The 21,130-nt window shown below is 43.8% G+C and overlaps 2 protein-coding genes across 17 annotated transcripts in view; one reads left to right on the forward strand and one right to left on the reverse strand.

Moving 5' to 3' along the window:
• The window catches only part of ATP10D (ATPase phospholipid transporting 10D (putative)), a 55,777-nt gene extending 44,021 nt beyond the window's left edge, over window positions 1–11,756 (forward strand). For 9 of the 12 annotated variants that reach the window (XM_030491433.1, XM_030491427.1, XM_030491428.1 and 6 more), the window contains 3 exons: window positions 65–169; window positions 1,533–1,720; window positions 4,377–5,077. In XM_030491433.1, the coding sequence (XP_030347293.1) occupies window positions 65–169; window positions 1,533–1,720; window positions 4,377–4,698 (615 nt within the window). In that variant the 3' untranslated portion in view covers window positions 4,699–5,077. Of the gene's footprint in view, window positions 1–64; window positions 170–1,532; window positions 1,721–4,376 lie in introns of all 12 variants that reach the window. The other 3 variants (XM_030491424.1, XM_030491429.1, XR_003992162.1) reach the window with 2 other exon arrangements.
• Window positions 11,047–21,130, reverse strand: part of CORIN (corin, serine peptidase) — a 137,390-nt gene continuing 127,306 nt past the window's right edge. For 3 of the 5 annotated variants that reach the window (XM_030491437.1, XM_030491438.1, XM_030491441.1), the window contains 3 exons: window positions 18,576–18,847; window positions 12,856–12,989; window positions 11,047–12,265 (listed from right to left, as the gene is read on the reverse strand). In XM_030491437.1, coding sequence (XP_030347297.1) covers window positions 12,083–12,265; window positions 12,856–12,989; window positions 18,576–18,847 — 589 coding nt within the window. In that variant the 3' untranslated portion in view covers window positions 11,047–12,082. Of the gene's footprint in view, window positions 12,266–12,855; window positions 12,990–18,575; window positions 18,848–20,786; window positions 20,822–21,130 lie in introns of those variants that run through there. The other 2 variants (XM_030491439.1, XM_030491440.1) reach the window with 2 other exon arrangements.

Genomic DNA, 21,130 nt, shown 5'->3' on the forward strand with positions numbered 1-21,130 from the left:
CCACTTTATGTATTAGGACTATATGTAAAGAATGTATTATGCTGACCACTGTCTTCCTTTACAGACTTACTATGGCTCAGACATAGACATTTTTTCTTTTGGAAACCCTATAAACACAGCAGCGCTCTTCATAATACTGTTTCACCTTCTCATTGAATGCAAATCTGTGGTGAGTACTTTGTTTCCAAAAGAGTATATTCCTAACAGAGAATGTGCATACAGCTTTCATTAAAACTAAGCAGAAGAAAGAGCTTCATATACAAAGCAGAATAACTATAGAAGTGCCAAAACCTAAACCAAACATTGCATATATGTGACCATGTGAGCTCTCCTAATGCATCTGCCATTGGAGCCAATAGAATTACTCATATGACTAAAATTAACAAAATTTGGCCTCAGAATTATCTGTAAATAGTGAAAGGATCCTGCCTTGTTAGGGTACAGTGATTTTGGAGGTGTCAGTTTTGCAAATGGTAAAAGCAGCCAGTGGTCTGCTGAGCCTTCATTAGTTCCCAAAGCTTGCATCTCAGTGTGAACTGTTAATACTGAATGCTTTGAACTGATCTGCTCTGTAGCCAGGATAAACAAGTCAAAGGTGTGTTTTGGTAGAAGAACTAGAGAACCGATACACTACAGAAATGCTATTCCAGTTTTTAATTAAGTCTGTGCAAGCTGAAGCATCTACCTTAGCTTGGCTAAATTTACAGCCCTAACAAGGGTAATACTTGGCTTTTTTGCATAATTTTAAAGAAAATACCATAATATTTACAGTCCATTAATATTTAGGATATAGATTAATGGGTTTTATTTTTTCTCTCTCTGTAGGGCTTTTTTTAATATATATATATTTTAGGATTGTTTCAGAATGGATGAAATTTCAAGTTTGGATTCAGTCTTTCCATTGTTCTTTTGGGAGCATGGCAGCAGTGATAAAATGTCTTTATTGAGACTATTTGGGTAGCATGAGTGTATCCACTAGAAATAGAATAGAAAACCAGTACTTAAATGAGTTTTATTTGGCATTTTTGAATATTGGCAAGTTGTCAGACCAATGACAGTGTTGGTTCCATAGGAACTATTATAGCAGTTTAGGTATAAAATTACAGAAAACTCAAACGTAGAACTAATCAGTGTCTCAAGCAAGATATAGAAGGATGGCGTCATGTGAAGCTCTCACCTCCGTTTGCTGGAGAAGGCTTTCTCTGCTGCCGGTGGATGAGGTTGTCATCTAAGGCAGATGGCACAAAAAATGTCTTTCCCAAAAGAATCAAAAGCTATGTATCTAATAGAATTAAAAAAACTTAAATGGCTGGGTCACAGATATGCTGTAGGAAGAAGGCTCCATTCTTCCTGGACTGTTTTGAATAAAATTAGGAATATTACCTGAACAGATCTATTCTCTCTTACATTAAGCAGTATCCTTGGAGGAAGAATGTGTGCTTGTTCATGTATGCATGGGTACATACTAACATACGTTACAGGTCTTCCTGTTTGCAGTTTAAATCTAATTTCTTTCCTTTTCTGAATTGCAGACTTGGATACATACAGTAGTTATAGTTGGCAGCATCCTGTTTTACTTTGTCTTCACTCTGGCCTTTGGGGCAACCTGCAAAACTCACAGTCCATCATCAAATCCTTACTGGATCATGGAAAAGCATATGACAGACCCAGTATTTTACTTAGTTTGCCTCTTGACTACTTGTGTTGCTCTGCTACCAAGGTGCGTTTCTGTTTTATAATTGCAGATTGCCGTTAACAAAATTAGTTTTCTTTGAGTCAGTGATGCTATAAATCTCTCTGGCTAGAGGTCTTCCTCCTCACCCCCAAAATGAAGAAAATTTCATAACTTGACCAAGCCATATGAGGCTACCTCTTTAGGTGACATGTTCTGAAAGTAAATTTCAGTAAATAAAAAATTCTTGTGATTTATATTAGATTATTTATATTATATTAAAGATTGTGTTTGGAGGAAAAAAGCAGGAATCTCTAACCACAGAGTTATAGAATCATGGAATGGTTTAGGGTTGGAAAGGACCTTAAGATCATCTGGTTCCAACCCCTCTGCCATGGGCAGGGGCGCGTCACGCTAGACCATGTTGCTCAAGGCTCTGTCCAACCTGGCCTTGAACACTGCCAGGGATGGAGCATTTATCACTTCTTTGGGCAACCCATTCCAGTGCCTCACCACCCTCACAGTAAAGAACTTCTTCCTTATATCTAACCTGAACTATTTAAGTGTAAACCCATTACCCCTTGTCCTATCACTACAGTCCCCAAATGTATAAATTATATAGTTTATATACAAATCAATTAAATTAGTGATCAAAGTTGACCATCTACTATACATAGAAGTACTGTGCTTAGTCTGTGTTTATTTGTGAAACTATATTGTTTGAAATTCATGTCATGAATATATGTAAGGATATTTACAACAAAGAATGCATGTACAGGCTTCTTTGTGGGGTGGAAAGATGCTGCCTAGATTCACAAGGGGTCCTGGATTGTGCTTTTATTGTGCCTAATGCTTAAGTGTTTTGCCTCACTGAAGTTGTAACTCTGAGTTACAAAGGTAGGAGCACTGGGTGGAGGTCCCAGACACCAGCACACTGAGCAGGGAGACACCCAAGCGAGACAACAGCAAACAACAGAGTGTAGGAAAACCAGTGAGAGAGACTTCATCAAACTCTTGGTCTAGCTCTGTTTAGTCGCTCTGTTTCGCAGCCATCTTCCTTTCACTTCATGAACATGAACTCAAGTCTGCAGCCTATTAGCAGAGTGCCTCCAGTGCTGATTTATTCATTCTTCTGTGTTATGCCTGTTTCTGTTCCTCTCATAATTTCAGAAAGAATGGGATTTGAAACTGAGTTGCACAGACAGATACTGAGAGAACTGTTGGGGAGAATAACTGCAGTTTCCTCCTCACTTGACATCATTTTATATCGTTAGGCACAGTCTGAGCACACTTTCTGGATCAAGTGCTGCAGTACAGGCTGCATGTGTTGTCAGTGCCACTGGCAGGAAAGCTGGCAGAGCTGTGGCTGTAGGTGCCTGCAGTAGCCACCAAATATTTGAGTCCCCTTTGAAAATGTCCTGCTCCGTGTCTTAAGCATGTCAGCCAGGGTTTTGCCGCACTCAGGGGAGATCATGGCAGATAGCTTTGCTTCACGCTTCAGTTCAGTAGAAGGACAGACCATGTCAGGTGGTGACCGTAGAGCCTTTTCTTTCACACACATCTCCCTTACAAGGCAAATAGGTAAATGCTGTCCTAGGACCTTATGGTAAGGGTGTAGAGAGCTTAGGTAGGAGAAAGCCTTCAGCTTGGTGGCTGCTTCCAATGTACAGGTAGGTGTTCGATTTTGAAGAAGATGGTGTTTTTCGTGGTTAATTATATCCAAAGTATTCAGACTTACCAGTGAAACTCTCTGAGTAATTTGTACTCTCCCTGTGCCAACACCTCAGAAGACTTATAGCTGTTGTGGCTAACTCCAGCTTTTCTACTTCAGCGATTTAAAGTAGAAGTATGGAGCCACTGCTTTCACACATACATGTTTTTCCTTGCTTATTTCTGATAAAACCCTTTGTAAGGGTATCCCTCCCCACTTGGTGGGAACTGTGACACTACCGGGTGCCCTACATCTTCTAGACTGGGGAAGTGAGATAGGAGCTTTCACTGGAGTTTAAGCAGCAGTTCTCCTACAAAGAGACAGATGTTGGACACCCTCTTGACTGAAAATTCACTGCAAAAATCTGTGATTAAAACCTTTGCCCAATCAACTAAGTCAGTTCTAATATGAAGTATTCCTAGAGTTTAATTCTGGAACATCATTGGTACTCCATATTTCTCTTACTGCATGTGGTACTTTTTGTTTCTTAGGCTTTCACCTTCATGTTCATTCTTGCTTCTGGTGATTCCTTTGGCTCCTGCAAAAGATAAGAATTCTAGAATGATGCTTTGCCTACTCTTCCCAGGGCTATTAGTGCTATATTGGAAGCATGAATTTGGTGCCTTTTTTCCTGGGGCCTGACACTGTATGCAGAAAGCTACACTTCCAGCGTAGTTGGGACCCCAGCCCTTCACTGAAGTTGCACGTGCACAGTGCTGCAGTAACTGGTCTGTAGAAGAACAGTGTTCAGGACAGAACAATGGAAGCACCTGAGATCAGTACCTGTCTATAAACATGCCGCTTTTCAAATGTGTTCTGGTGCAGTTTCTGGCCTCATACTTTATGTTCACAAAACAGCACCTGCTAAAACTGTTCCAGAGGCTGCTGCAGCCTCATAGTTGCTTGAACAGTGTTTGGTTTTCTTTAGTGTTGCTGGAAACTGTTTGGAGTGTGCTTCTAAACAGTTTATTCGAAACTGTGTTTATTTTGTAGATATTTGCTGAGAGTTCTCCAAGGAACATTGTTTCCATCTCCGGTGTTGAGAGCCAAGCACCTTGACAGACTGACCCCAGAGGAGCAGAGGGAAGCAATTAAGAGATGGAGAGATGACTGCGTTGTAAACTGTAGAGTGGAGTTCCAGGCTACTTCTGGGTCTTCCAGCTCAGCCACAGGTTCTGCATCAGAGGAAGAAAGCATTGCCAGTGTTTTGCCAACATCTAAAACACCTTTACAGGCCTGTTCAAGAGATGGGTTAGTAGAGGACACCTCCTTCTTATCAGACATCAGGATGAGTCCGGGAACACAAATGGCTTGAACTCTGAAAAGCCGGAATTTCTGAATTCATCAAAAGAAATTAATTCAGACTCATTTGGTGGTAGTAACTCATGTGCCAAAGTCTCTGTGTGTGCTTCTGAAGGGGGCAGCAGTGCCATTTCTGTAGCATAAAGCAGGTTTGAATTCTTTTGTGTGAAGAAGATGCTTCAGTGTATTTTACAAAGTTCAAATGCTAACTGTTTTAAAACCCAAGAGTAATAACTGCTGATTTATGCTACATTGTGGTTTTGTTTTCTTCAGCCAAAGTAGATGATGCACACATTTCCTTAAAAGCTTTTTTGTTTATGAAGATTTTCTATAATTTATTAAGATGTTGAAGATCTAAGTGGCTGGGTTGCTTTTTATATTTTTTCACTCAATAGACTTTGCATACTGCTTATTTCTTGTATGCAACATTACACAATACCTCGTGGTGTTACGGACAGGATGTTACACGGATTTGCAGGTAGGCCAGCCTGCTTCCTTACACTGCTAGCCTGCAATCCTAGCATTCCTGGGACTCACCGCTTTATGTATGTATGATGTAAACAGAAGGGCTGGGATGTAGAGTTACCGGTTGGCTTGTTGAAAGTCTCCTGCAGTATGTGTATACAGAAATCGTTTTAACCATTGAGGTCCAGTTTGTTCTCCAGGCTATTGTACAGGCCATCTCAGTGCTGCCCAAACATGATTTTAACCATCAGAAGAGCAGCCCAGATGAGGCATATGTGTCATGCGCCTCCCTCACCTTCCTCTTCCACAAAAAAACCCAAATCCTAGTGTGGCCTTTTGTTGTCCGTAGCAGTTCATACTCCTGCTGCATCCCTCCTTTTACCTCCCTGTGCAGTTTCATGTCATTTGCCACTGACTAGACTTCTTTTCCGCCTCATCCAGCTCAGATGCTGGTTGCCTGACTTTCCTCTAAACTCTGCCTCATGCCCACACTGCTCAATTGTCTGCCAGCAGTGGGTAGCTCCAGTCTGCTTTCAGGTCTTCTAGAAATAGCAGCTTCTAGCTGAAGACATTACTCTTTTTCACTCTCAGGTGTTTTTACATTCCTCCAGGCTTTTATAATACACAGCTGAAGTATCTCTAGAGGCTGTTAGGAAGAAGGTACAACCCATTACATGTCCCCAATTTGAGCTCTGTTGTTCATCTCTTTTGGAGATGTCCTGCCCTTACTGGTTCCCACTGCTCTGCACACTGCACAAGAGCTGGCTGAGGTGCATGTGGAGTCTGGATTCCAGACTAACATATTGCCTCCTTATTACTCCCTCCCTAAAAAGTTACATGGCAAATTTATGGAGGAACTTAGGAAATTGTTTATATCTACTAGCACCTGTTGAAATAAACAGTTTCCTCAAACTATAGCTGCTAATGAATTCTTAGTACTGAGCCCATTTTTGGGTTGTGTTTCATTTTAAAACTTTTTGGTTTTAAACTGCCAAGATTTGTGTGTTTATTTTTAGGCACTATGTTTGGGGCAAGGGCTCTGCTTTTTAGTTGAACCATGAGCTTTCCATCTCAATGATCAACGTTACATATTCCACATCTTTTAAGATCTCTGAAAGAATTTAAACAAACGCTGTGAGGTCTGAGACAGCTGCTGCTATACAGGGCAGATACTGGGGGCATGCTAAGTTCATTCAAATGAAGGTCACCACATGTTACCGAAAGTTGAAAATGGTTCTGTTTTCAAAAGGTAGAGTGTAATTAGGGCTCACTCCATCCCTAGAGTTAGTGAACAGAAAAATACCCTTTTGTTTAGCTTGTAGAAGAAAAACAGTGAAAGGAGCCAGTGATGACAGCCATTTCTGCAGATATATATTTTTTTTTTATTTAATTTGGTTCAACATGACAAAATATTTTTTGTAACATGTAGCAGAAGGTTAGTGGGGACCTTTGAAGTGATGGCAGATATTCAAATCCTAAGAGATCGTGTGGAGCATGTCGATCTGCAGTTATGATTTTCAGATGTTTGTCTATAGCCTCCTTCTTGCTGTGGGGGCACCATGCCAGGAGTGGGCTCCAGGTGTCCTGAGTGAAACATCTTGGCTTCCTCTGCAAGCCACGGGGACTTGTGAGGTGTCCAAGAGGAAGATGCAAAACGGCCAGCAGGTTGTGCAGGGAGATTAGATGGTACAAGGGCAGAATCGTGCAGACACAGACTCAGTGAAGTCATCTGCTCTGCTCCACAGCCCCACACAGGCTCAGCTCTACCGTTACTGTTCCCAGCAGATGTTCTGCTGTTGTAAAGAGCTCCAGAGAAGCACGCCAGGCCAGTGCTCTCCTGCCCTCAAAGTCAAATACTGGTTTTGTTTTTGTTGCCTCACCTGCATGTTTCTTCTGTGCCTTAAATCTATGGGCTTCCTTCACCTGTGGCCACAGAGAACAGGTTATTTTGTTCTATGGTTCTACAAGTCTGTGACTGAGGTACACTGAGCTCTCAAGGATGAGCTCTGGGACTTGCAGTGAGCTGAGGGAGTGTGGGGCTCCACATCTCCCCCTCCTGTCACTGTAAAAAGGAGTTTGGGGGACAACACTGGCCTGTGACTGGTTCTGCTGCAGGAGCAGAACCTACCAGTGGATTTGGCAGGTAGCTGATCGTTTAGCCTCAGGAGGTTGCATGCGTGTCCCACAAAAGCTGTAAGCATTGCAAGTACCATCTTCCAGAATCCTCTGTGACTGTAAGCCATAGCATCAAAATACCTGCCCCAAGAAACATGAGTGGCAGTCACCTGTTGGACATGGGGCTGGCTGCATGATGCCTTTAAGACACTTGGATTGGTATTCTGTGGTTTCTACAAGCCTAGTCACCCCCCTGCTCACTGCTTGACGTTGTGGAGCTTTTGGGATGGGTTCTGGAATTGATGAAGGACGATTTCATCTGGGTGTCAAACGTGCCAGACACTGCGGGTTGCCTTGAAACTTCAGGTCCTTTTAAAAGTTCTTCTGTGCTGAGATATTGTAAGTAAGTACTGTGGTACCACTTGAAGTGGTACAAGGTAGCATGCACACATTCTCTATTTTTTCTGTGTGTGTTGTTTCACTGATGTTGTGTGTTGCTTAAAATTGTCTGCTATAGGCTGTGTTCTTTTAGAGGACTTTGACAAGCAGTCTAAGTGCTGACATTATCTGTTGTGTAAAGCCCAATCTTTTTTTCCAGGGTTTTTTTTCGTGTGTGGACAAACAGCAGAAATCTCTTAGGGCTGTCTGCTGTGTTCACTTGCTGTTTTTCACTGAAGGGGAGATGAGGGTAGTGAGTCTTTAATAAAAGCTTCACAATGTTAACTGACCATATCCAAAGTGCCAAATGAAGGGTGCAGGCAGATCACTCTTCCTTTGCTTCTCAGCAGCTGAATGTTGTTTCCTTTATTTCTTTTTAGCACTGAAGACATCAGGCTCTCCTGCTGGCTTCTGCACTTCAGTACAGCATGACCTGACTTTTCCATTTTGAAAACAGGCTTTTTAAGATCATCTCACAGGTGCCTTCCAGACGTGAAAGTAAAGCATTTACACTTTTGATTTTCAGCTTAAAACAAACCAAAACAACCACCTTCAACTCTGCCAAACTTTGTAGCTACACCTAGAGCAGCTTTGACTCATTTTTTGATGTGCAGTATTTGATTTACAGAATGATTTTTTACTATCTTTTTTTTCACAGCAGCCACACCATTTGCAGGTGGTGGGAAGCCACCACCTTTATAGAGCAAGTGTGTTTTTGCAGCACAGTGAGCTTTGGTCTGTACCTGAGGTGAACATGGAGCTGAATGTTTAACCCAAACTATGTTTTTCCCCTCAGCCCCAAGGGCCGAGCACGGAGCTGAGGACCAGCCAGTGTGGAACAGCCACTGCTCCTGCTGGTCCTGGCCCTGCCACAGGCCAGCCCAGCCCTGCTCTCTGCAGAGACCAGTGGCCAAGTTCTGACTGTGAAGGTGTTAAGAATGTTCTCATAGCTGAATTTCAGTACGGGTTTTGTATTCTTTGTTCCTGGCTGATTCTGGTTATGTTACTCTTACCCTCCTGGTCCTGGATAGCTTACTGTTGACTGCAGTGAAAAGGCAAATTTTAACTATTTTAAGTTTCTACATGCCTAGTATTTTGATTTCAGCATGTGCCCTGGAAATGCTGGATCCCAGTTAAAAGGAGATGGTTATTTCAAACTAATTATATTCCTGAGGAAAGCCATAGAACAAAATGTGTTCAGAGAAATTTGACTGCAGCTTTAGTTTTATGTTAGATTTTTCAGTCCAGAGTAGTTGTTGGCAGCAGTGTTCTTGGTAATGTTTTGTATTAGAAGCATACATGCAGAAGAAACTAGAAGTGGTATAGTGGTGGTAGTGCCAGAATCTCCACAAGTTGCAGTGCCAATAGGGCTGCAAGGGCTTCTTAAAAAAGCTAGATAAGGGCATACAAATAACTTTTAAAGACTATTTTTAGGCACTATTGCTAAAGTTGTCACTAACTTCACACCTCCATATGGTTGTTGAGTCTCTCTCTTGAGATTAAAACACACTTTCAACAGAGAAGGTTTTTGGAAAATTACTGTAGATTTTTATTAGTACAGCTAGAAAAAAACCACATCTGCTTGACTGTGTGACATTGCTGTGGTAGAAGTAAAGCCAACAATTGTTACCTTAGAGTGAGGCTACACTTAAAAGAGAAACAGCATAGTTGTGATGATAGCCGTCAAGTCAGCACACAAGAAAGGGCTGGGTACAGCAGGAGGGCTATGTTTGCCTATTTTGTGTGCACACATAAAAAAAGCAGTATAAAAATACATTTATAAAATTACAAATTTCTTCTTTACATGGAATGTTGTGTCAGAGACAGTTGTGGGGAAGGACAAGACCCAACTGCTCCCTCCTAAAGCCATTTGGGATGGGTCTTCAGACTGATCCCTTACAGGAGGGGGCTGGACCATAGGTGTAAGCAGGACTCTCCCTCATTTCCTGGGAGGGACTGCTTGGAAACTGGTGGCAGGCCAAACCCAGTCAATAAAAATGTGTAATTACACATTATCATTTGGTAGCACTCATGTCTATGTGAAATGATGAGATGTATTCAGTGCTTTACAGAATTAGAAGCTGCTAACCACATCATCTGGTGGAGAGCTGCCAGGCTGGGCTGTCCATTTCACAGAAGCACCTCTTTGTTTCCTGGAAAACAGACCCTGCTGAAACCTGTCACCAGACACATCAGACGGATGGATGGGCGGGCTGGCTCTGACAGCCTCTGCGCACCTCCTCTGCTATCTCTCGGTAACTGGCTCTGGGACTTTGATCTATGCTGCCCTACAGCTGCAGAGGTCCTGCCCCAGAGGAAAGCTAAAGTGGGGACTGAGAGCTACAGCTTCCATACCCTTGAGGCAAGGGCATCAATAACCTGTTTCATCTGTAATCTACTTGCATTGGAAAAACATGGTCATAGCTTCCTTCTCTCATTTACAGCTGGGGAAGAAGAGCATTTGTATGTCATAGTAAAAACAAAATCCTTTATGTATTAAAAAAAGACCCAAACCCAAACCTAGCTAAGCCTAGAAGGGTTTTCTTTCTGAGCATGAAACAGTGATACAATAGTCACTTAAACAGAGGTTCAGAATCCATAACATAATTATTGACTATTAATACTGTCTAGTATGTCTAACATTTAAGCATGTTAAAGGAGAAGATAGATCTGTGTCGCTTAGTTGTAACATGATTAATAGTACCTGAAATGCCTGTTACTGAGCTCTTTTAATGCGTGTTTCCACATACGTCAGTCACGGTATTGACAAGTTCCCACCATGTTGTCATGGGGGTGTACCAGAGGTAGCAGAGAGGGTGGTTACATGCCTTAGCCAGGATTCACAGGGGGCCGGGCACAGCACTGAAAACACAGATTTTAAACGTGTTGCTCCCGGTGGAATTCATCCTGTAATCCTCAGGGTCCTGACTCCTCCTGCTCTGGTCTCCCAAAAACTGAGCACTGTGCAGGACAGCACCTACAGCAGAGGGTAAGACACACTTCCTCACTAGCACTATGAAGAGGCGCCAAGCTCCATTAAAACGTTTTTGAACCAGACTCTCTTGGAGTCAAGGCACACTACCGCAGAGTGCTCCGTTACTGGCTGCCAAGCATGTGAGCTGATGTACTTTGTTTAATGTATTTCTAATATTCATTTGACCAGAAGCTGCAATCCAAGTCTTCTGTCATTCAGATTTCTTTCTGCCCTTTTCTTCCAATTGTTTAGTCTTGCTAAGCAAAAACTTTCAATGCAAGATACTAGAAGAGACCTATCAAAAAATACCTGGTTTCCCAGTACCTGGGGTACTGCTCACGCTGCATCTTTTGCTGCATTTAAAGCTGCATTCCCCATATTGAACCAAGTGTTCAAACTAGCTTACTGTGGGAGGGGAAACCATTGTAGGGGCATTGCCAACTCTGTTATGTTTTTAAAGGGCTGGAGATGGCCAATGCCTGCCTTATAGGCTGAACACACGATACAAAATGGAGGAAAAACCAGGAGGGCACAGGTCTGACAAATGTGCTAATGGGTGTCGTGCTGTCAAGACATGGGTGGTTCCTGGACATGTCAAGGCATTGGAAGCTTCAGAAAATTAAGTGATAGAAACTGTCCAAAGAGTCTGAAGAGCTGAGCTGTGGTCTCAGGTGCCTCAAGCAGTAGTTACAGGTCTGTTGGCATACTGGTCCCTCCGTTGCCCCACACAGATGTCCGGGCTGGCTCTGGGAACAGCAGCTGTGCATCAGGATGGTGCAGGGTTACGCCTGTGCACGTTAGCTGCCCTGAGGGACAGAATGCCTTAGCTCAGGCACACCAGGAAAACATAGCTACGCATCTGTGGAGACTGGCATGTGTACCTTGATGTGCCTGTGCCACATGGATGCACAAACTTGTCAACCTCTTCCACACCCTCCAGCATGTGGTGTGGCCATGCCCGGTGTGGCCCTTGTGGATAAGTGTTCCATCTGAATGCACAGAGTTCATTCATCATGACAAGTGAGTGAAAATGCATATGCTACTACTGTAATAGTATTAAAATACGTTATTTAAAAAGATTTTTCTAGTCTGTGCTACTGATTAGTTTGGATAGCTGAAAGGCAGAAAGTGGCTGATTCTTTTCTCTTAAGCCTTTTACTGTGTTTGGAATAGCACCACAACACAGTTAAAAGAGAAGTCAAAAGGATTATTAATTCTACCCCAGAGTATATTCACCAGCAGAGGGTTTACCATTAACATACACTGCGTATCCCACAGTTCCACAACAAGAATAGATAGAGCTTGAAACTCTGTTTCATGAGTTTCTAGACTGCAAAATCTTCAGTGTTGAAGTGCTGATTCCTGTTTTTCTTTTGTCTGTCAGCACAATTCCTACCATCTGGAGTTAGTTTAGCAGAAAGGTGTGGATGTATATTTGTCTTTCAATCCACTCAATAAAATGTGACACATTACTGTAAACTCCAGGTCCCAAAACTTTGGAAAAGCAGACAGAGCCCCAAGATGTTAAACCAAACAAAGTCCAGCGCCCTGCAGGTTGCTCACACACAAGTGGTCCTCCGCTGTCACCCTGCAACGTGAAAGAAAAATAAAGTCTACAGAGGCTACACGTGGCCAGCAGTCATGGTTAAAGCTGTCTCAGTTCCTACAGCGATTTGCCTTTAGTAAGTACCTCAGCTGAAAAAACTGGCTGCTCTGCTGGACAGAGTTTTGGGCAATATGGTCTAATGTGAGGCATCCCTGCCTATAGCAGGGGAGTTGGAACTAGATGATCTTAAGGTCCTTTCCAACCCTAATTATTCTATGGTTCTATGACTTATGTGTTACCAGCAGCACACAGAGATACCGGTATTTATTCCCTGTTCTATTTGTACAAAAAATTACCTGCAAAAGTAATTTTTACCTCATTAAAATAAAATAAAAATAAAATAAAATATTAGTATAATAGTTAAGGAACACAGATAAACCTTCAAGAGTCTTCAAGCAGCATTTCATTATCATAAATCGAAGTTGACTACTACACCAATAATAATGAAAGTTGGGTTAAAATCTGTTAATAGGTGGTTGTCATTCCTGTAGTAGCTAACATATGCTGTACCTAGTAAACATCACAGTACTTTGATTTCTAAAAGCAATTTTTTGGCTTCAAGTTTCTCCTACCATGCAAGAGTCCACAGTGCCAGACTCGTAGCCAGCACACAGCATCCTGCTGGTGATGGTTTTTGTGTCAAAGTATGACTGGCATTGTTCTAAGGAAATGACGCGAACCTCTCCTTCTTGAAGCTTGAAAGGCACTGGAAAACAGAATTAAGCATTAAACAATACCCACGCAAACAGACAAGTACTTAGTTACGGTGGCTCTTTGAGATATTTGAGTTATGTTTGGGTAAATTTGACTTAGTACATCAGAATTCAAAGGTTATTGATATTATTTTATAATTATTATATTATTATTTTATTGATATTATTTTATAATTGCCGAGGTGAGTATCTCCAGAGAGGACGCCTTTAACACCGGAGCGGGGGGAAGCACAGCGTCCAGGAGCCTCAGTTCGGAGCGGCAAGAGCGACCGAGGGAGCCTCAAGCTCTCGACAGGACTTGCCCAGGAGCCGGCAGCTCAGCTGACGCGAGCAGCTGACTCACAGGGGGCGGTGCCAGGAGTGACGGCACCAGCCCCCAGCGGGTAAAAACCCATCCCAGGGAGCGCGGCGAACAGGGCGGGCAAACAGGGCGTGGCACGTCAGTCAGGGCGTGGCGCGGCAGTTGGCGCAGGCAGGGCGAGCGGGATGGTGAGCACTCGCCTCAGGACCAGGGCCGGCTCTGGGAGCTCTGCCCCGGCGGTGGCCAGCGTAGGCACCCAGACAGAGCCGATGAGAGGGGAGGCTGCGGCGCAGACCTCGGAGTGTAGAAAGTGCCTCGACTGGTCTCTTGAGGCGAGGGTGCACAATGGACAGGGCTGCACTCGGTGCGCCCTGGTGGAGGTCCTCCTGCAGCAGGTGGCTGAGCTGCGGGAGGCTGTTGGTGAGCTAAAAGATGCCAGGGAAGCTGAGTGGAAGCTGGGCTGCTTGCTCCAGGCCCAAACTGTGCAGGGGCCGCAAACGTCCAGCATTGCTCACATAGGAAAGAAGGAGGGCAGCAACCCAGGAAGCTGGGAATTAGTCACGAGAAAAACTAACAAAAAAAGGTGGAAGAGGACAATTAATGACAAGGGGCTTCCTCCTAAATCTGATGTCCCCACCCAGAACCGCTTCGCAGTTCTGCAGGGGGCTAATGAGAAAGCACCCACCACACCTAATGAGCATCCTGCTGATGCACCAGTAAAGAGGATCACTACTGGTGCCTCCAGGAAAAAGTGGAGGGTCATAGTAGTAGGGGACTCTACTTTGAAAGGCACAGAGGCACCCATCTGCCGGCCTGATCCAGTCTCGAGGGAGGTGTGTTGCCTGCCGGGGGCTCGGATCAGGGATGTTGCTGAGAGGCTGCCTGCTCTAGTAAGTCCTGCTGACTGTTACCCCCTTCTAGTGGTCCATGTGGATGCTAGAGGTATAGATAGCAGTAGCCTGGAGAACATTAAGAAGGACTACAGAGCCCTGGGAGAGGTGGTTAGGGGCTCTGGAGCTCAGATAGTTTTTTCATCGATTCTCCAGGACAAAGGGGAGGACCTTAAAAAACGCTAGGCGCTAGGCGCGTTTCGCAGGTTAATAAATGGTTAGAATGGTGGTGCCATAGTCAGGGGTTTGGCTATTTAGAACATGGGGCTCCATTTGGGAGGCCAGATTACTGGAGGCTGGTGGAGCTGGTCTGACAAAGGGGAAGAGCTGTTTTGGTAGGAGGCTTGCCAGGCTGGTCAAGAAAGCTTTAAACTAGATGTGTTGGGGGAGGGGAGCATTGATCCATCCCAACATTCCTGGTCAGTTGCCAGCACCTGTAATAAGTGCTTGGAGCGATGTAGAGATGTTCCAGCTACCCCAGCCATTGAGTCGGCTGCATTTGGAGCTCGGCTAAGGTGCCTCTATACAAATGCCCGTAGTATGGGGAACAAGCAAGAGGAATTAGAGATGTGTGCAAGGCTATGGGAATATGATGTCATTGGTATCACAGAAACATGGTGGGATGGCTCCTATGACTGGAGTGTCGGAATGGAAGGTTACAGGCTGTTTAGAAAAGACAGGCCAGGCAGATGGGGAGGGGGCGTTGCTATCTATGTCAGTGATAGGCTAAAGAGTATGGAACTCTGTCTGGGGATGGGTGATGAGGTAACAGAGTGTTTGTGGGTCAGGATCAAAGGGAAAACAGCAATGGGGGACATTACGGTGGGGATCTGTTACAGGCCGCCTGATCAAGAGGGCTCTGTGGATGAAGCGCTCTACAGACAGATAGGAGCAGCCTCACACTCGCAGGCCCTTGTCCTCATGGGGGACTTCAACCATCCTGACATCTGTTGGAGGGACGGTACGGCCCAGCACAAGCAATCCAGGAGGTTCCTTAATTGTGTGGAAGACAACTTCCTCTTTAAAGCAATAGAGGAGCCGACGAGGACAGGTGCCATGCTTGACCTCGTGCTCACCAACAGGGAGGGACTGGTTGGAAATGTGATGCTCCAGGGCAGCCTTGGCTGTAGTGATCACGAGATAGATGGTTGAGTTTGAGATCCTCAGGACAGTGAGAAGAGCATGCAGCAAGCTCACTGCCCTGGACTTCAAGAAAGCAGACTTTGGACTCTTCAGGAACCTCCTTAGTAAGGTTTCATGGGATATAGTCCTAGAGGGCAGGGGGGCCCAAGACTGCTGGTCGATATTCAAGGATCACCTGCTACGTGCTCAAGAGTGTTGCATCCCGACTAGAAGAAAGTGCAGCAGGAGGGCCAGGAGACCTCCATGGATGGACAAGGAGCTGCTGAGGAAACTTAGAGGGGGAAAAAGAAGCTTATAGAAGGTGGAAGCGAGGACAGGCGGCCTGGGAAGAATATAGGAGCATTGCCCGGGAAGCTAGGGACCAGGTTAGGAAAGCTAAGGCCCAGCTAGAATTAAATTTGGCAAGGGATGTAAAAGATAACAGGAAAGGATTCTATAGATACGTAGCAAATAAAAGACAGGCTAGGGACAATGTGGGGCCTCTCCGGAAGCTATCAGGAGAACTGGCTACCATGGATTTGGAGAAGGCTGAGGTTCTTAATGACTTCTTTGCCTCCATCTTCACCAGCAAATGCTCTGACCACACCATGAAAGTCTTGGAAAGCAAATGCAGGGAGTGTGAAAATGAAGACCTTAGGCCCACTGTAGGAGAGGATCAGGTTCGAGACCATCTTAAGAACCTTAACGTGCACAAGTCCATGGGACCTGATGAAATCCATCCACGGGTCCTGAAGGAGCTGGCGAATGAAGTTGCTAAACCACTGTCCATCATATTCGAAAAATCCTGGCAGTCAGGTGAAGTTCCCGATGACTGGAAGAAGGGTAATATAACCCCCATTTTCAAGAAAGGGAAGGTGGAAGACCCGGGGAACTACAGACCAGTCAGTCTCACCTCTGTGCCTGGCAAAATCTTGGAACAGTTTCTCCTGGAAAACATCCTAAGGCACATGAAAAACAACGAGGTGGTTGGTGACAGCCAACGTGGCTTCACTAAGGGGAAATCCTGCCTGACCAATTTGGTGGCCTTCTATGATGGAGCCACAGAACTGATGGACAGGGGCAGAGCAGTTGACGTCATCTACCTGGACTTGTGCAAAGCGTTCGGCACTGTCCCGCACAACGTCCTTGTCTCTCAATTGGAGAGACATCAATTTGATAGAGGGACCACTCGGTGGATAAAAAACTGGCTCGATGGCCGCACGCAAAGAGTTGTGGTAAATGGCTCGATGTCCAGTTGGAAACCTGTAACGAGTGGTGTCCCTCAGGGATCGGTGTTGGGACCGGTCCTGTTCAACATCTTTGTCGATGACATGGACAGTGGGATGGAGTGCGCCCTCAGAAAGTTTGCTGATGACACCAAGCTGTGTGGTTCGGTTGATACACTGGAAGGAAGGGATGCCATCCAGAGGGACCTTGACATGCTTGTGAGGTGGGCCGATGCCAACGTTATGAAGTTTAACCAAGCCAAGTGTAAGGTCCTACACCTGGGTCAGGGCAATCCCAGGCACTGCTACAGGTTGGGCAGAGAAGAGATTCAGAGCAGCCCTGCAGAAAAGGACTTGGGGGTGTTGATTGACGAGAAGCTTAACATGAGCCAGCAGGGTGCGCTTGCAGCCCAGAAAGCCAACCATATCCTGGGCTGCATCAAAAGAAGCGTGACCAGCAGGTCGAAGGAGGTGATCCTGCCCCTCTACTCTGCTCTTGTGAGACCTCACTTGGAGTACTGCGTACAGTTCTGGTGTCCTCAACATAAAAAGGACATGGAGCTGTTGGAGCGAGTCCAGAGGAGGGCCACGAGGATGATAAGGGGGCTGGAGCACTTCCCGTATGAAGACAGGCTGAGAGAGTTGGGGCTGTTCAGCCTGGAGAAGAGAAGGCTGCGTGGAGACCTCATAGCAGCCTTCCAGTATCTGAAGGGGGTCTACAAGGATGCTGGGGAGGGACTCTTCCTTAGGGACTGTAGTGGTAGGACAAGGGGTAATGGCTTCAAACTTAAACAGGGGAAGTTTAGATTAGATATAAGGAAGAAGTTCTTTACAGTGAGGGTGGTGAAGCACTGGAATGGGTTGCCCAGGGAGGTTGTGGATGCTCCATCCCTGGCGGTGTTCAAGGCCAGGTTGGACAGAGCCTTGGACCACGTGGTTTAGGGCAAGGTGTCCCTGCCCATGGCAGAGGGGTTGGAACTAGATGATCTTTTAGGTCCTTTCCAACCCTTACTATTCTATGATTCTATTCTAACTATACCCACACAAACACACAAGTACTTAGTTACGGTGGCTCTTTGAGATATTTGAGTTATGTTTGGGTAAATTTGACTTAGTACATCAGAATTCAAAGGTTATTGGTATTATTTTAGGGCATTCAGGAGACAATAAAGGACTTCTTCCTGGTGTAAACAGCTGACAAAGCTCAAATTGTAAGGAAAATTGTTCCACTTTGGGCATGAAGTACTAAATGCTGTGTAGCCATCTAATTTTAGATGGGTAGAACTGCTAGAAGGTGAAGGTGGTGAAGAGAGAAACATAATAGCTAGAGCATTAATAGTGCTCCATCCAGGATCATTTATACATGATGCATGCAGAACCATTTTGTCTAAATGAGCAACCTGGTCTAGGGGAACATGTCCCTGCCCTTCGCAGGGGGGTTGGAACTAGATGATCTTTAAGGTCCTTTCCAACCCAAACCATTCTGTGATTCTGTGATAACTAAGCTGTTCTTGTCATGGGACCCGAGGATTGCAGTGGGCACAGAACAAGAAAACACACTCATGTTCTGTTTGGAGAGACAAAACCAGCACTTGTGATTATGCCTGTCGATTCAAGATGTTCATTCAGTCTGTATGCCAGTGTTTCCAGTGCCTTCCACTTTCACTGAACTGAGAACGTCCTCCCCCCTCCTGAATATCTGATACCTTCTCAGTACAGTTCTGAATACAACCTAAACCAGTAAAATAACCAATTCAGGTGACTTTCTTGATAGGAGTTTCTAGAGCCTCAGTGTGTTTTAAAATCAATCCACTTGTCTAAGTAAGGATTAAAGAGCATAACTTCAGGCTGCTGATTTGAAAAAGCTAGGCTCTAGTCACAGCTAGATCCCTTCATGAGTAGTTACAGTTCCCTAGTATTTGATAAGGCCCAGTAATAGTATAAATGGGTAAAGCTTCCTAATGGGATTGCGTATTTGATTAACTCAGTAGAAGGTTAACATGTTTTTCCAAGAGTCCCAGAAATATTCATCTTTCTTACTTTTGTTGCCCATGTGTCCCCAGCCTGTGATGTAGCAGTAGGTATCTGGCCGAACCAGTTGGTCCTTGCTGGGCAAACAGACAGGTCTTACATAGCTTGTCTCGTTGATGTCCTCATCTAGTTCCACAATGCTGATATCATAGTCTACCACTGCTCTGTTGTAGCGTGGATGGAGGATGATGGTCTTCACTAGTCGGGTCTGCATGAAGACTGATGGGTGATCAAGATTGCTAATCCCAAACACTACTTTCCAAACAGCTGCATTTTCTCTCCTTTGAAAAAAAAAACCAAACCCAATCATAGGGAATTTCAATCAAATGAGCATTCTTTTAAACTAAAATACCCAAGAATTTTTTCTCCCTGACATTGTGCAGATGGCACTTTGTAAACAATTATACATAAAATGCTACAAGAAAAAACAAATCCTTAGGCATCATTACTTACAGCTAAAATCTGAGCAACAAAAGGCAATGCTTTCCATTTCCTTCCTGTCTGTTAGCAAACAAATTAAAGCTCATACCTTCAGAAGACATGTAACCACCAATTAGTTGGTGTATTGCATGCCAAAGGCTCTCAAAATCATCCCTTGGAGCCTGCCCAAGTCTTAGGTGCTCCCATACTCACTGGTGAGCATGTACAAGTTTCTCTGGGGTGACAACATTGTTCATAGTGAGCTGCTGACAGCCATGAGTCTCGCTAGAATCCCAAAGGAATCTCAAAGAAGAAGCAACGCTATTACAAAAATTACATCTTTCATGATAGCCATGGGAAAAGTCCCTTATTTACTGAGCATTCAATCTGTGCCAAGCATACTTCCTGTGCCTTAAATCAAAGGCTGCTTTGACTCTTACAACTCTTAAGACTTTTTTCTAAACATACAAGGTCACCAAAAAATGATGCATATGATACAAGTGGGAAGTCTGAACGAGTGTCTGTTTTGATACACAAGAAAAACGTAGACTTTATTAAAGGCTTTGGAGGTGTAATCTCTTGATCGTAACTGGTCACAGGATAAGTCATGGGTTCCTAATTAGTCTGTGATTCTAAAACCCCCCAAAAAGTCAGCATTTTTCACACCCGATGAAAGACAGTTCCATGTAACTAAGCACCTTTGACAAGATCAAAGCTTCATCAAAGCAGTGTAAATCAAAGCATGCAAAAATTCAGCTTTTTCACAGTACTCAGGAGGACTGTAATTTCGATAATTTTTAAGAGATTTGGCTGCTAAAAAGGGTATTTTTATCTTAAGAGTTGCGTGAAAATTTCAGACTATAATGATCATTTCACCATCATGATCAGTTTGGTTTTCCATAAAGTTCCAAGATTAAGTGCTAAGAATATTCACATGCTACTGTGAATACAGTTTATGAACACTGTAAAAGAAGCACTGCTCAGAGCAATGAGCAGTCACAGCTAGAAGATATTGTCCTACAGTCAAGTGAAAGACCTTAATGTCTTGAATGCTTTGGTGTAATGCATTTCAAGTCAATCTTGACAAAACTCTGGGGACTGTACTAATAAACTAGCAAAGGACACAATGTTTAATGTAGCTCTTTCCATTTATGCCCTCTACAAGTATTTATGACTATTTGCATTAATACTTTCTGCTGCATAGTTACATGCTTCTCATACTTTGTATCCCAAACCTCACATGAACTTCATAAAATGCTTCACAAAATGAAGCATTTTGTCTGAAGTACTGGAGCACTTTAAAATCTGTTTTAACTGTTGGCTTACTTGGTTGGTTTGGTAAATATTTAAATACTTTATATCAAGAAAGCTTCATGACATCAAGAATGATCTTGCTGTTGCAGTATCAAGCTATACAAATGCAGAACTTGCAGGCCACTGGGAACATAGCCTCAAATTTATTTGGAGAGGCAGAAGAGAAAAAAGTTGATAGAACTCCTCAAATAATTATTAAACCAGAACATCTTGGTACTTTAAGGCATTTGGAACACAAATGTGAAAGAGACCTTTAACATGCAACACTGAGCTCACATAGATATTATATAGCCCTAAATGAGGGGTAACAAATACCAAAGAACTCAGTGTTTCAGAAATAAAAAGACAGAATCTAAATCATTACTGAAAAGGGGATGACTCATGTTTTAAAGAAATATCAATCAAGAGATACTTGCTTACCACAGAATTTCTACTGGCTTGAAGAGGAAGAAAGGTGTTTACTGTAGTCTAAAATAATTTCCAATGGGCAAATACCAGTTTAAAGCACTGATGACAACCACCTAGCAGAGAAGTACTTGCTAACTACAGCAGAAAATACACATTTCAGTTATCTTTAGAAACCCCATTAAAAAACTTGTGTACAAGACAAAAGAAAGGAGGTAATAAACTTACCCCCGAAATCTGTAGTTGGTTAAAAAGAAATGTTTGTTAGCACCAAAAAGGTGTCAATGACCAAGGCAATTCCTAAAACATGTAATCTTCCTCTGCACTCCAGACTGTCCATCCACCATAGGGCCTCAGATACCAGAAGGCACCGAGTAGTAGTTAATACTGACTTTTTGATGATAGCACCCCTAATAAAGGAGTGG

The sequence above is a fragment of the Strigops habroptila genome, chromosome 7 (assembly GCF_004027225.2).
Source record: "Strigops habroptila isolate Jane chromosome 7, bStrHab1.2.pri, whole genome shotgun sequence".
NCBI lineage: Eukaryota > Metazoa > Chordata > Aves > Psittaciformes > Psittacidae > Strigops > Strigops habroptila.